Source organism: Podarcis raffonei, chromosome 1 (assembly GCF_027172205.1).
Source record: "Podarcis raffonei isolate rPodRaf1 chromosome 1, rPodRaf1.pri, whole genome shotgun sequence".
Taxonomy (NCBI): domain Eukaryota; kingdom Metazoa; phylum Chordata; class Lepidosauria; order Squamata; family Lacertidae; genus Podarcis; species Podarcis raffonei.
In genome coordinates, this window is record NC_070602.1 from 60,119,285 (window position 1) to 60,133,128 (window position 13,844).

Sequence of the window (13,844 nt, forward strand, 5' to 3'; positions counted from 1 at the left end):
CATAGGATGGCTACTTACACTTGGGGGGTGGGAAGGATTTGTATGTCTCCTCACAAAAAAAGGTAAACAGAGAACATCAATATGCATAAATTTTGCATCTGCTAATTTATATGCATAGATGCAAATTTAGAAGTGATTGTTGTTGTTTACTCATTTAGTCGTGTCTGACTCTTCGTGACCCAATGGACCAGAGCATGCCAGGCACTTCTGTCTTCCACTGCCGCCCGCAGTTTGGTCAAACTCATGTTGGTAGCTTCAAGAACGCTGTCCAACCATCTCGTCCTCTGTCGTCCCCTTCTCCTTGTGCCCTCCATCTTTCCCAACATCAGGGTCTTTTCCAGGGAGTCTTCTCTTCTCATGAGGTGGCCAAAGTATTGGAACCTCAGCTTCAGGATCTGTCCTTCCAGTGAGCACTCAGGGCTGATTTCCTTAAGAATGGAGAGGTTTGATCTCCTTACAGTCCATGGGACTCTCAAGAGTCTCCTCCAGCACCATAATTCAAAAGCATCAATTCTTTGGCGATCAGCCTTCTTTATGATCCAGCTCTCACTTCCATACATCACTACTGGGAAAACCGTAGCTTTAACTATAGGGACCTTTGTCAGCAAGGTGATGTCTCTGCTTTTTAAGATGCTGTCTAGGTTTGTCATTGCTTTTCTCCCAAGAAGCAGGCATCTTTTAATTTTGTGACTGCTGTCACCTTCTGCAATGATCATGGAACCCAAGAAAGTAAAGTCTCTCACTGCCTCCATTTCTTCCCCTTCTATTTGCCAGGTGGTGATGGGACCAGTGGCCATGATCTTAGTTTTTTTGATGTTGAGCTTCAGACCATATTTTGCACTCTCCTCTTTCACCCTCATTAAAAGGTTCTTTAATTCTTCCTCACTTTCTGCCATCAAGGTTGTGTCATCTGCATATCTGAGGTTGTTGATATTTATTCCGGCTTCGGATTCATCCCTTCCAGTCTTTCGCATTATGAATTCTGCATATAAGTTAAATTAGCAGGGAGACAATATACAGCCTTGTCGTACTCCTTTCCCAATTTTGAACCAATCAATTCTAACTGTAGATTCTTGTCCCACATAGAGATTTCTCAGGAGGCAGATGAGGTGATCAGGCACTCCCATTTCTTTAAGAACTTGCCATAATTAGCTGTGGTCGACACAGTCAAATGCTTTTGCGTAGTCAATGAAGCAGAAGTAGATGTTTTTCTGGAAATCTCTAGCTTTCTCCATAATCCAGCACATGTTTGCAATTTGGTCTCTGGTTCCTCTGCCCCTTCGAAATCCAGCTTGCACTTCTGGGAGTTCTCAGTCCACATACTGCTTAAGCCTGCCTTGTAGAATTTTAAGCATCACCTTGTTAGCGTGTGAAATGAGTGCAATTGTGCAGTAGTTGGAGCATTCTTTGGCACTGCCCTTCTTTGGGATTGGGATGTAGACTGATCTTTTCCAATCCTCTGGCCACTGCTATTACTGTACTTTAAATAAAAATACAATACATCTCAATATAGTGGGGAAGTCTGTGTCCCGGTGACATGTATGCCTTCTCTGTTGTATGGGTCCTAACTATTGATGGATAACTTCAAGGCTCCTCATCTTCCTTGTTATCATCAAACCAGACTTGGACTGGATGTTCCTTAAAACAGAGGGTATCTTTAGACAGAAAACCGTTGGCCACTCTTAAGAGCCCAGTTTGTTTTCCCCATTAGTGATGTGTTCTGCTTAAACAAGAAAACGGAACCTTTTCCAGATATGCATCTTCATTTTTTTGGTGCATGCATTTCTATGCCCTGGGTAGTAGGATTACTGTGTTTGGGTTTGCTTTGATGAGTGCCATGGCCTGGCTGGACACAGAGGAATGGTGGGAGGCACCTGATGGGAAACCCCCATGGGAAGAAGGCTCAGAGCCCAGTGATTGGCGGTGGGATAATGAGTGGTCAGAGCGAGAAGAGGGAAAAGACTAGAAAGAGGAAGTGTCAGAAGCTGAAGACATAACAGGTTTTAGAGAGCAGGGAGAGCCTGTGGCAGAGAGAATCCCAGAAGCGGAAGCAGGAGAGGAGGGAGGCCAAGATACAAAGAAGAGTCAGCCAGGTGAGGAAGCAAAGGTGTCTCCCCCTCCTGCTTTGATACGCTCCCCTTTTCCGTGGTCTCCCAGGACTAGGAGGGGTATGCGTGGGAGGAGCATGCTGTCATAGTCTCAGATTGCTTGGGAAGAACCTGGTAGAGGAGGAGACTTAGGTAGCTGTGGGAAGGGGGGGACCCTTAGTCTCTACAACTGCCTCATAGGGGAAAGGCCTGCCAAAGAAGAGTTGCTGTGCTCACTAGGCCTGGCAGTCCTGAACAGATCCTGTTTCTTCTAATAAAGAGTTAACTTCACTTACTCCATCAATTTAATGCTGGCGTGCTCCTGCCATGAGTTTCTAGGTTATTTTTGCCTTCTCTTCAAGTTCATTTTCAAGTTGAAATATTTAATTTAAACATGTCATTTAATATTAAAATACTTTGTTTTGCTGCTTAGATACATTTAATGGCAGTTAAAACTTTATGTGTGTTAGATGATGCAAACTCATTTTTTATCCTTTCTCTCTCTTTTGCCAGACATGCATTTGTGCACAAATTCCTAGTCAGTAATTTATTGCATGAGCGAGTCTGTCAGGGTTTTCCATTTCACAGTGTGGGTCAATATTTTTTTCTTGTGGAAAAAATGGTAACTGATATATATTGCACAGCATTCCATGTGTTTTTCCCTTGTCAAAAATTTACCAGACTTTTGTTATAAAGAAAGCAGACTGAAGTCAGAAAGTTGGGGGGGGGGATAGAATGAACAAAAACTCACTTTCAAAGCTGCGAATGTTAACTTTTAAAGGTCTCTCCCCCTGTATTTTAATAGCTGCCAAGGAAAATCTTCAGTACCTAGGTGTCAGGGCATGTTTCAACTGCTGGCATCCTTGGGCAGTTGCCAAGGTCCCAGTACTGGCATCTGCTCTCAGCCCTTTTTAACTCAATCTCAACTTGCCATTCTGAGCAGCTCTAAATACCTGTCTCTAACTGCTACGCTCATTTCCCAGAATGCCCATCTCTCTGAGGCATTGGCTACAGTCACAGATTTCAGTAAACCAAGGATGAGAAACTACTGACTCACAGCTTCTGCTGCTCAACTGTGACCCCATGCAGCAATTAAGCTTAGAAAAATCAACTTCTTTTTGAACCAGTGGCATCTTTTTAAATATCTAACTGGTGTATCAGCAGAGGGGGGCAGTTTGAATGAGAAAGGGAGGGAGAGGGGAAATGGTGTGACCCTAACCATGATGTGACCACTAGGGGGCACTTTTCTGTGGGCCATCTCAAATCTGGGAGCAGACTCTGTCAGGTGCATAAGATTTCTAGTCTGTAATGAGAATGGCTTTGAACGGTGCATGATTGATTCCTAGCCTTAGTTAGTTAGTTCCTAGCCTTAGTTAGTTAGTAACTTACTTAGTTAGTTTGGAGGCTGTATTTTGGGTGGGTGGCTAGCATTATCACACACACACACATACATATGCATGTTTAAATAAACATACAGGCATCATAATAAATGTAATTTTCAAGAGCAATTGTTTTCATTAATTCGCAGGACACATGACTGAATAGTGCACGGCAGGTAAAATGAAATTGATTCTTCTTCTTTTTAAATGCAGTTACTTTGAACTGGAAAGCAGTGGCCTGAGAGATGAAATAAGATATCACTACAGATTTAATGGAAAGTCAAGAACAGAAGTATTTCCGTATCGGCTGGCAGATGGACAGTGGCATAAGATTGCGTTATCACTTAGTGCATCCCACCTCCTGCTTCATGTCGACTGCAATAGGTAAAGTTACTTCTCTGTACGTTTCTCTTGAATATCTGCCTGCTCTTCAGACTAAAACTAATTATTTGATGAAATCTGCCATAAAGTTCTGTATGTGCCAAAAAACCCCACAAAAAATTGCAGAGAAAAGTGAATGTGACAGAAGACAGCATTAGAATGAAACAGTAAGCCTGTGATTATGAACAAAAGGCTGATTGCTGATTTTGGGGTAGGGGGTAGGATATTGAATATATCTCCATGTTCTGTAGATATGTGCTTAAGCAATGTTTGCCTTGATTACATATAATGCACTGCACTGAGCTGTCCATAGCTTTCCGAGTGAGAAAGGCTTCTCAGTATACCTCCATTGCTTGAAGGTGTTATGTGTTGTTGTTTTTTAAAAAAATTCTTTGAATGTAATCAAGTGCTTTTGGGGGGGGGAATCTTTAAAATCTTTTCTAAACATAAACTTCTAAAAGAGCGATATACCTTAATTGTTTAGAACTCCTACTAATTCTCTGCATCAATTTGTTCTGCCATTCTGTAAGAAGTTCACAGTAGATACAGGCCTACTTTATTGGGGGGGGGATGGGGACTCGTTGTGATATTGTAACATTTATTAATTTATTAATGTATAAGCTTGAGCAGATGCTGAGGGTGCAGAAGGAAGCACACATGCAGTTCCAGATCTACAAGCCCAAACCTCACTAGAAACTAACTTGCAAAGGCTACAAGATTCTACACTAGAATACTTAATGATGTTAGGTATAAAGCAACTTTGATTCCAGTGTCTTTTAACTCACCTAAAATCATAATTCTGACATAACAAAAACAGAGAATAACCTTGAAGCATTAGCTATTAAAGACTTAAAAAGCATTATGTTACACTTACTACATCCTCTTAGAATCTTGGTTGAACTGGCATAAATCATACATCACGAAATGCCTACAATATCTGGGGGAAAACATATGGGGATATTTGGCATTTTTTATTTGTCATGGGTTGCCTGTTTTTAGTTGGATTGGCTGGCCAGTGAACATGACATGACATTTATCACATTTAAAATTTATTTAAGGTATTTAGGAATGGGTTGTATCAGGTGATTTTGTCTGTACGTGATGGTTATGTGATTGAGGGTAAACCTTGTAGGAAAAACAATGGCTGAAGTGCTGGATATTCATTTATTATTTTCATATTTTCTCTCTGTGTCATGAATTGTGTAAGAAGATAGATTCCTTTACATGCCTATATGATCCAGCACTAGGCGGTACAATATTTTTAACTGAAAAAACATTTGGGGAAAATATCTGCACCAAGGAACATATAATCATTTATTGTTATAGGAAATTATAGAATTAATTTATTTTGGTTACATGCTTGAAATGTGCATTATTTGAAAAAAAAGTATTGCAGACCTAACAGAAGCAGAAGACATCAAGAAGAGGTGGCAAGAATACACAGAGGAATTATACCAGAAAGATATGGATGTCTCGTACACCCCAGGTAGTGTGGTTGCTGACCTTGAGCCAGACATCCTGGAAAGTGAAGTCAAATGGGCCTTAGAAAGCACTGCAAATAACAAGGCCAGTGGAAGTGATGGTATTCCAGCTGAACTATTTAAAATTTTAAAAGATGATGCTGTTAAGGTGCTACACTCAATATGCTAGCAAATTTGGAAAACTCAGCAGTGGCCAGAAGATTGGAGAAGATTACAATTAAGATGAACGTGCTCCCAAAGATGCTATTTTTGTTTCAGACAATCCCCATAATTAAGGGGAGTGGAACCTTTAAAGATTGGCAAAAAGTGATATCAAGGTATATCTGGCAGGGCAAGAAGCCAAGAATAAAATATAAATTACTTACAGATGCGAAAGAAAGAGGAGGCTTTGCCCTGCCAGATTTGAAAATATATTATGAGGCTGTATGTATTTGCTGGTTAAAGGAATGGATTAAGTTAGAAAACAAGGAATTATTAGATCTTGAAGGTTTCGATAATAGGTTTGGGTGGCACGCTTATCTATGGTGTGATAAGAAAAAGGTTCATAAAGGATTTGGAAACCACATCTTCAGGAACTCGTTAATAGAAGTATGGGACAGGTACAAAAGTCTTTTAGAACCAAGGGTTCCACACTGGTTATCTCCGTTAGAGGTTATGAGCGTAAAGAAAGTTAATATGAGAGGTAAATGGGCTACATACGGAGAATTGGTAATAAAAGAAGGAGGAAAATGGAAACTAAAACCATATGAACAAGTCAAGGATTATGTATATGATTGGTTACACTACTTCCAGGTAAATGAAATGTTTAAGAAACATGCAAAGGAAAAGGGGTATGCAGAAAAAGACTCCAGGTTCCAAATTGATATAATCAACAGTGACAATAAGATTTTGTCAAAAATGTATAAGATACTGTTGGAATGGTGTACGAAGGACGAAGAAGTTAAATCAGTAATGATACACTGGGCTAGAGATTTTGGATATAATATCCAATTTGAAGATTGGGAAAAATTATGGAAGGAAAATTTAAAATTCACTGCATGCATGGGATTGAAGGAAAATGTGATGAAAATGTTTTATAGATGGTACATTACACCTGTTAAATTAGCCAAAATGTATAAAACGGACAATAAGTGTTGGAAATGCAAAGAAAGGGAGGGAACATTTTATCACATGTGGTGGGAATGTAAGAAAGTTAAGAACTTCTGGGAAGGGATATATAATTGTCAGAGGCTCAGGAGCAGAAGAGCAGGGGAGAGAGCAAATAGAGAGCGGAGGAGAGGAATCAGAGGGGAGCGTAGGGGAATATGACAGTGGCCCGAGAGATTCCATGAGCTTCTCCAGCGAATCAGAAGATTCCCAGGAGGGGGCGCCTATGGTAAGGGTGAGGCGAGTCCCAGGGGGGACGATCCATAAACAAGGAACCAGAGGGGAGTCCCAAAGGAGTAGCGGAGGATTAGGACCAGTTCCCCCATCAGAGCACAGTGGGGGGGAAGAGTCACATGAGTCAGGACCAGCTTCTCCTCCATCGGGGAGTGGGGAAACGGAGGGAAGGCCAGGTCCAGCTAGACTCCCCGAAAGAGGGAGCAGTGACACAAGTGTAACGGTCAGAAGGAAAGTGGGAGGCTGCGCGCGCGCGCCAAGTTCAAATGTGGAGGAGCGCGGGACAGCAGAAAACCCGGATTGGGAGCCAGGTCCTAAGGCCCGAAGGAGGGGGGGAGAAGAGTCGGCGGACTCAGCGTCAGAAGAATCGAGGAGGGCTGAGACTCCGACTAGCAGGAGGACCCAGAGAAAGAAGGAACAGAGGAAGAGGTGGAGTAAGGCTAGAATCTTAAGCTGGTGTCAGGGGGGAGGAGATTCAGATGGGACTTCTACGGTCTGAGGCATAGACGTAGCGTTGCGCGCTGCGCGTCTGGAAATGAAACTGAACTTCAATAAAGACTTTTTAACTTGAGGAAGAAGCAGCGTTGGTCTTGTGTGAGCTGGGACCTTGGGCAGCGCTGACAATAATGAATTAAAAAAAATGTTAAAATATACTTTTGTCAAGAAACCAGAAGGTTTTCTTTTAGGAATCACAGGGAAAGAAATAAGAAGGAAAGACTGTAAGCTATTCCAGTATGCAGTTGTGGCAGCAAGAATTCTACTAGCCCAGAAGTGGAAACAAGAAGAAACACCGACAATTCAAGATTGGAGAATGAAACTAATAGACTATGCGGAACTAGATAAATTGACTGGAAAAATAAGATATTCTAAAAATCAAAAGTTCATCGAAAATTGGGGGAAGTTTGTAGATTATCTGAAAAATGTATGTGATTTACAAACAACGCTAGTGGGGTTTCAAGAAGCACTGTAAAGGTTAAGATGTATTGTTTGGGAAAATATATATTGGAAAAGGTGAAAGTTAAAAGGCAATGCAAAAAAGGAAATACGATTTTAGTTAGGAGTAAATATGGATGATTACCAGAATAATCGAAGGAAGTCTCAAAAGTATAATTTGTGAAAATTTGGTTAAAAATGTATAATTTTGGTTGTAAACTAATAAAAAGTATATTAAAAAAAAAAAAAAGATTGGAGAAGATCAGTCTACATCCCAATCCCAAAGAAGGGCAGTGCCAAAGAATGCTCCAACTACCGCACAATTGCACTCATTTCACACGCTAGCAAGGTTATGCTTAAAATTCTACAAGGAAGGCTCAAACAGTATGTGGATCAAGAACTCCCAGAAGTGCAAGCTGGATTTAGAAGAGGCAGAGGAACCAGAGACCAAATTGCAAACATGCGCTGGATTATGGAGAAAGCTAGAGAGTTCCAGAAAGACATCTACTTCTGCTTCATTGACTATGCAAAAGCCTTTGACTGTGTCGAGCACAGCAAACTATGGCAAGTTCTTAAAGAAATGGGAGTGCCTGATCACCTCATCTGTCTCCTGAGAAATCTCTATGTGAGACAAGAAGCTACAGTTAGAACTGGATATGGAACAACTGATTGGTTCAAAATTGGGAAAGGAGTACGACAAGGCTGTATTTTATCTCCCTGCTTATTTAATTTATATGCAGAATATATCATGCGAAAGGCTGGGCTGGATGAATCCCAAGCTGGAATTAAGATTGCCGGAAGAAATATCAACAACCTCAGATATGCAGATGACACAACCTTGATGGCAGAAAGTGAGGAGGAATTAAAGACCCTTTTAATGAGGGTGAAAGAGGAGAGCGCAAAATATGGTCTGAGGCTCAACATAAAAAAAACGAAGATCATGGCCACTGGCCCCATCACCTCCTGGCAAATAGAAGGGGAAGAAATGGAGGCAGTGAGAGATTTTACTTTCTTGGGCTCCATGATCACTGCAGATGGTAACAGCAGCCACGAAATTAAAAGACGCCTGCTTCTTGGGAGAAGGGCAATGACAGGCCTAGACAGCATCTTGAGAAGTAGAGACGTCATCTTGCCAACAAAGGTCTGTATAGTTAAAGCCATGGTTTTCCCAGTAGTGATGTATGGAAGTGAGAGCTGGACCATAAAGAAGGCTGATCGCCGAAGAATTGATGCTTTTGAATTATGGTGCTGGAGAAGACTCTTGAGAGTCCCATGGACTGCAAGAAGATCAAACGCATCCATTCTTAAGGAAATCAGCCCTGAGTGCTCACTGGAAGGACAGATCGTGAAGCTGAGGCTCCAGTACTTTGGCCACCTCATGAGAAGAGAAGACTCCCTGGAGAAGACACTGATGCTGGGAAAGATGGAGGGCACAAGGAGAAGGGGGCGACAGAGGACAAGATGGTTGGATAGTGTTTTCGAGGTTTCCAGCATGAGTTTGACCAAACTGCGGGAGGTAGTGGAGGACAGAGGTGCCTGGCGTGCTCTGGTCCATGGGGTTATGAAGAGTCGGACACGACTAAACGACTAAACAACAACAAGATAACATCATACATTCAATATTTATATTGAACATAATTTTTATTTTATTGTACAAAATTTTTGTTTTTATGTATACAGTAACCTCACAACAGATAAATGGCAAAAGAGCCAGCTTGCAAACTCAGCTGCCTACAGCATTTTTCTTTGTAAAATACTCTGCATGTAAGCTTGTTTTAGGCAGTAATCATGCAGGGACTATGACTTGAACTACTTTCTGACAGCACTCCATTTTTACACGGACATTCATGAACTGGAGCTCACTTAGCCCAAGTGCAGGGGGATTCTGCTGTTCTTGCTGTAGCAGACTAGCATGGCTTCCTTTTGGATTCCTCACACCCCACCCACAGTAGCTGACAATCCAGAGAGCATGTGCTGCACTGTTTGCCCATAATATATGAGAAATTCGTTTCCCATGACCAATATGCATCACATCTCCTAAGAGTTACTTTACGCAATGGGACAACATCAATGTCTCTAAAATACACATTCAAAGGGCATTTTCATTGAAATATGGTATATGCTTGAAGAGCATGCATTTTTAAAAAAACACATTTCCACTTGTTTTCTCTGGCTGAAGAGCTTAAAGGATTGCTAATGGGCACTTAAGCATATGCTGTTCTCAGTGGCATTTCCTAGAATGCCTTTCTTGCCCTAAAATGTGTACATATTGGTTTACAAGGAGTTGTTTATTTGTATACATTTGTATACTGTTTATCATAAAAAGTGGTTGACAAAAATATATATTAAAAAGTTCAAATAAAACATATGATTAATAAATTCAAATACCAATGGTACAATTAAGGGAAAGTCTGGTTAAACAGAACAGTTTGAAGCAAAATATTGGGGGTGGAAATTCAGTGTTGATGCCTGCTAAATTTGAGTTGTTCTCAAGTTAAACGTCACAGAATTTGATTCATAATAAAAGCATGCTGGCCACATGACCCGAAAATATTGTCTGTGAAAGCAGACAGGTGCAGGCTCCCTCAGCCTATAAAGCGAGATGAGTGCCACAACCCTGGAGTCATTCGCGACTGGACTTAATTGTCAGGGGTACCTTTACCTTTTTAAGAGTGAAGAAAGCAACAGTTAGCATAGCCTTCTGTTGAGTGAATCCTATAATTATTTAAAATTATATCCACTCACTCTTTCTTATATCATAGAAAGCACGAGGAATTACTGTAGATACAGTTCAGTCTCTATGTTTCTACTTTAAAGTAAGTCCCATTGATTTCAATGGGGCTTGCTCACAAGTAAGGTTATGCTTAAAATTCTACAAGGAAGGCTCAAACAGTATGTGGATCAAGAACTCCCAGAAGTGCAAGCTGGATTTAGAAGAGGCAGAGGAACCAGAGACCAAATTGCAAACATGCGCTGGATTATGGAGAAAGCTAGAGAGTTCCAGAAAGACATCTACTTCTGCTTCATTGACTATGCAAAAGCCTTTGACTGTGTCGAGCACAGCAAACTATGGCAAGTTCTTAAAGAAATGGGAGTGCCTGATCACCTCATCTGTCTCCTGAGAAATCTCTATGTGAGACAAGAAGCTACAGTTAGAACTGGATATGGAACAACTGATTGGTTCAAAATTGGGAAAGGAGTACGACAAGGCTGTATTTTATCTCCCTGCTTATTTAATTTATATCACAGAATATATCATGCGAAAGGCTGGGCTGGATGAATCCCAAGCTGGAATTAAGATTGCCGGAAGAAATATCAACAACCTCAGATATGCAGATGACACAACCTTGATGGCAGAAAGTGAGGAGGAATTAAAGACCCTTTTAATGAGGGTGAAAGAGGAGAGCGCAAAATATGGTCTGAGGCTCAACATAAAAAAAACGAAGATCATGGCCACTGGCCCCATCACCTCCTGGCAAATAGAAGGGGAAGAAATGGAGGCAGTGAGAGATTTTACTTTCTTGGGCTCCATGATCACTGCAGATGGTAACAGCAGCCACGAAATTAAAAGACGCCTGCTTCTTGGGAGAAGGGCAATGACAGGCCTAGACAGCATCTTGAGAAGTAGAGACGTCATCTTGCCAACATATTGGGAGGAGTTCAATATCACATTAAGGCAATCCTCCCATCAGGACAAGCATTTAGGCTTGCCAGATGGAACAATCCCTTTTCTCCCACACATGCTCTTCAAGGGGATTTTCCAAACCGCCCTGCAAGCCAATTTTTTGGGGGTGCGGGAGAAGGGGGGAAGTCCTTGTAGCTCAGCCTTCTGGCATCAGTGACACTGAGCCTAGACCTGGCAGTCTCCTTTCTAGACTGGGATAGTGAAATTTCTGGCAGGTACTAAACACCAATTAGAGCATGCTCTAGTTCAGGGGTGCACAACCTGCAGCCCTCCAGATGTTGTTGGGCTACACCTCCCATCATCCCTGATCACTGGCTATGCTGGCTGGGGCTGATGGGAGTTGTAGTCCAGAAGAAGAGAGTTTGGATTTGATATCCCGCTTTATCACTACCCTAAGGAGTCTCAAAGCGGCTAACATTCTCCTTTCACTTCTTCCCCCACAACAAACACTCTGTGAGGTGAGTGGGGCTGAGAGACTTCAGAGAAGTGTGACTAGCCCAAGGTCACCCAGCAGCTGCATGTGGAGGAGCGGGGAAGCGAACCCGGTTCACCAGATTACGAGTCCACCACTCTTAACCACTACACCACACTGGCCCTCCAGAAGCATCTGGAGGGCCACAGGTTGTGCACCCCTGCTCTAGTTGATAGTTCATATATGTATATGGGTGCATCATAACACTTTTTCATGCTAGAGCCATGTACTTAGCACTTCCTTTACTTTTAAGCTGTCTCCCTTGGTAACACTTGGTAGTTCCATGGAGTGAAGGAAGGGTGCTTGCCCTCTGGTGCCACACTACTATTACAGCTTTTGAAGCAAAGGTCCCTTCAGCCTCTCAGTTTAATTTCCTTCTCTTTGTGTTTCTAGATGCAGTAGCAAACACCTGAAAGGCAGGTTCAGAGAAATCCTGACATCTTGTAAACACTTCTTGAAGGGCTGTATGTGAGGCACTGAAAAAAAAAAGATAATGAACTTGATCCTTCCTCCTTAGAGTCTTGACTATAATTAACTGAACTGCTTCTTTCCTAATGCTGATTGATAGTTCAGTTGTCTTAGCCTCTTTGACATGCTTATGTCCAGTAGTTTTTTCAGTGCCTTTGTTCTGTGTGAAAGACAGGGTTTCTGCATTTTTTTATTTGCTCAAGCTTATACCCCTCCAATAAGAAAGTTCAATAAAATAATTTCAAATAGCTTATTCTCTGGTGACTAGCTCATGGACTAATTAGGCTTTTAAAGTTATAACCACAATATGGTTGTTGGTAAATGCCAGATAGGTGATTGCAATTTGCTAATAGCTTAGGCTAAGGGGATTCCTTCAGGATGTTTACCAGATTAAAAGCACTGGATGTTGGGTCCAATGCAGAACAAATGATTCAGATTAAAGGAAATAGAGGTCCTTACCGAATGATATTTTCAGGCTTGATTCCCTTCTACCTGATCCTCTTCTGCAATACTAGTTCTGAAGACAATGTTGAAATATTCTGTCCAAATGTTTGAGTGGTGCTCTGCCTTGAACCAACCCTTAACTTGTAAACAAAGCAAAGCAAAGCAGCATGACAATTGTGGAGTGTATGTGTGAGAGTTGACTAATAATGTCACAGGCACTTTATAGTAGATACACTTGTGCAACCACATTTCAGGCCAAGGGCAGGTCAGTCTAGGAGTTTGGCTGCTTTGACCAGTTTCTAAGTTTAGGGGACAGAGAATGAAACATACTTTGAAGTCAAAGTGAAGCAAGTTCAAATAGCAAAGTGGTCAGCTGTTTAAGTGATGCAGAAAGACCTGAAGCAGCAAAGGTACCTACACAAATCAGGATAGTTATATCAATTGCCACCCTGAGCCAGTTAAATAGCACATTCTGCTAATATACTGCTTTTTAAAAAATAACTTCTTATCTAAACTTTTGTATACAAAAGAGAACTGAACATTTTCTTAATTTTTTCCACCCAAGTCTTCTGCTGACACTTCAGTCAATTTCTTAAGGCTGTGAAAGTGATTAGCAGTGCCTTACAAAGGGCATGGCAACCAGGAGTACTGTCAAGAGCTGCCAAAGTATCTGAGCTTTCCTAATCTTCAGTGGGTGGAAGGCTGCACTTGAAAGTACATGTGGAATCCAGTATTAGGGAGGGCAGATTTCACATATCAATTTTGCCATTTTACGATGGCTTAGTAGCATCTTAGGCTTGGAGATGAGTTCTGAATGTTTAATGAAAGGCAGTGGTTTTCTGAGCTTCTTTGAGCAAATTAAGTCACAGGAGAAAGAAATGCTGTTTTAGTTGGTAGACTTGTGGGTTTTGCATCCTTTAGTGGTGTTCACTGCTTTCCCTTTTAATTGCTCATTCAGTTCAGGTGAAGAAAATGCTGGAGTGTGAGAAAAAATAGTTGCGTGTTGAGTCCCACAGTGCCACCCCCCAAAATAATTCACACTTCACACTTCAATTTTTGTTTAAGGTTTTTGGCATAATTTTTGGCCACAACTTTATTCAAATACAAAAAATGTGAGTGGTTGCTTAGGCATTG

At 41.4% G+C, this 13,844-nt stretch overlaps 1 protein-coding gene across 5 annotated transcripts in view; it reads left to right on the forward strand.

Moving 5' to 3' along the window:
• Positions 1-13,844, forward strand: part of NELL1 (neural EGFL like 1) — a 363,706-nt gene that overhangs the window by 79,954 nt on the left and 269,908 nt on the right. For all 5 annotated transcript variants that reach the window (XM_053389174.1, XM_053389155.1, XM_053389145.1 and 2 more), the window contains exon 4: positions 3,680-3,850. In XM_053389174.1, the coding sequence (XP_053245149.1) occupies positions 3,680-3,850 (171 nt within the window). The remainder of the gene's footprint in view (positions 1-3,679; positions 3,851-13,844) is intronic.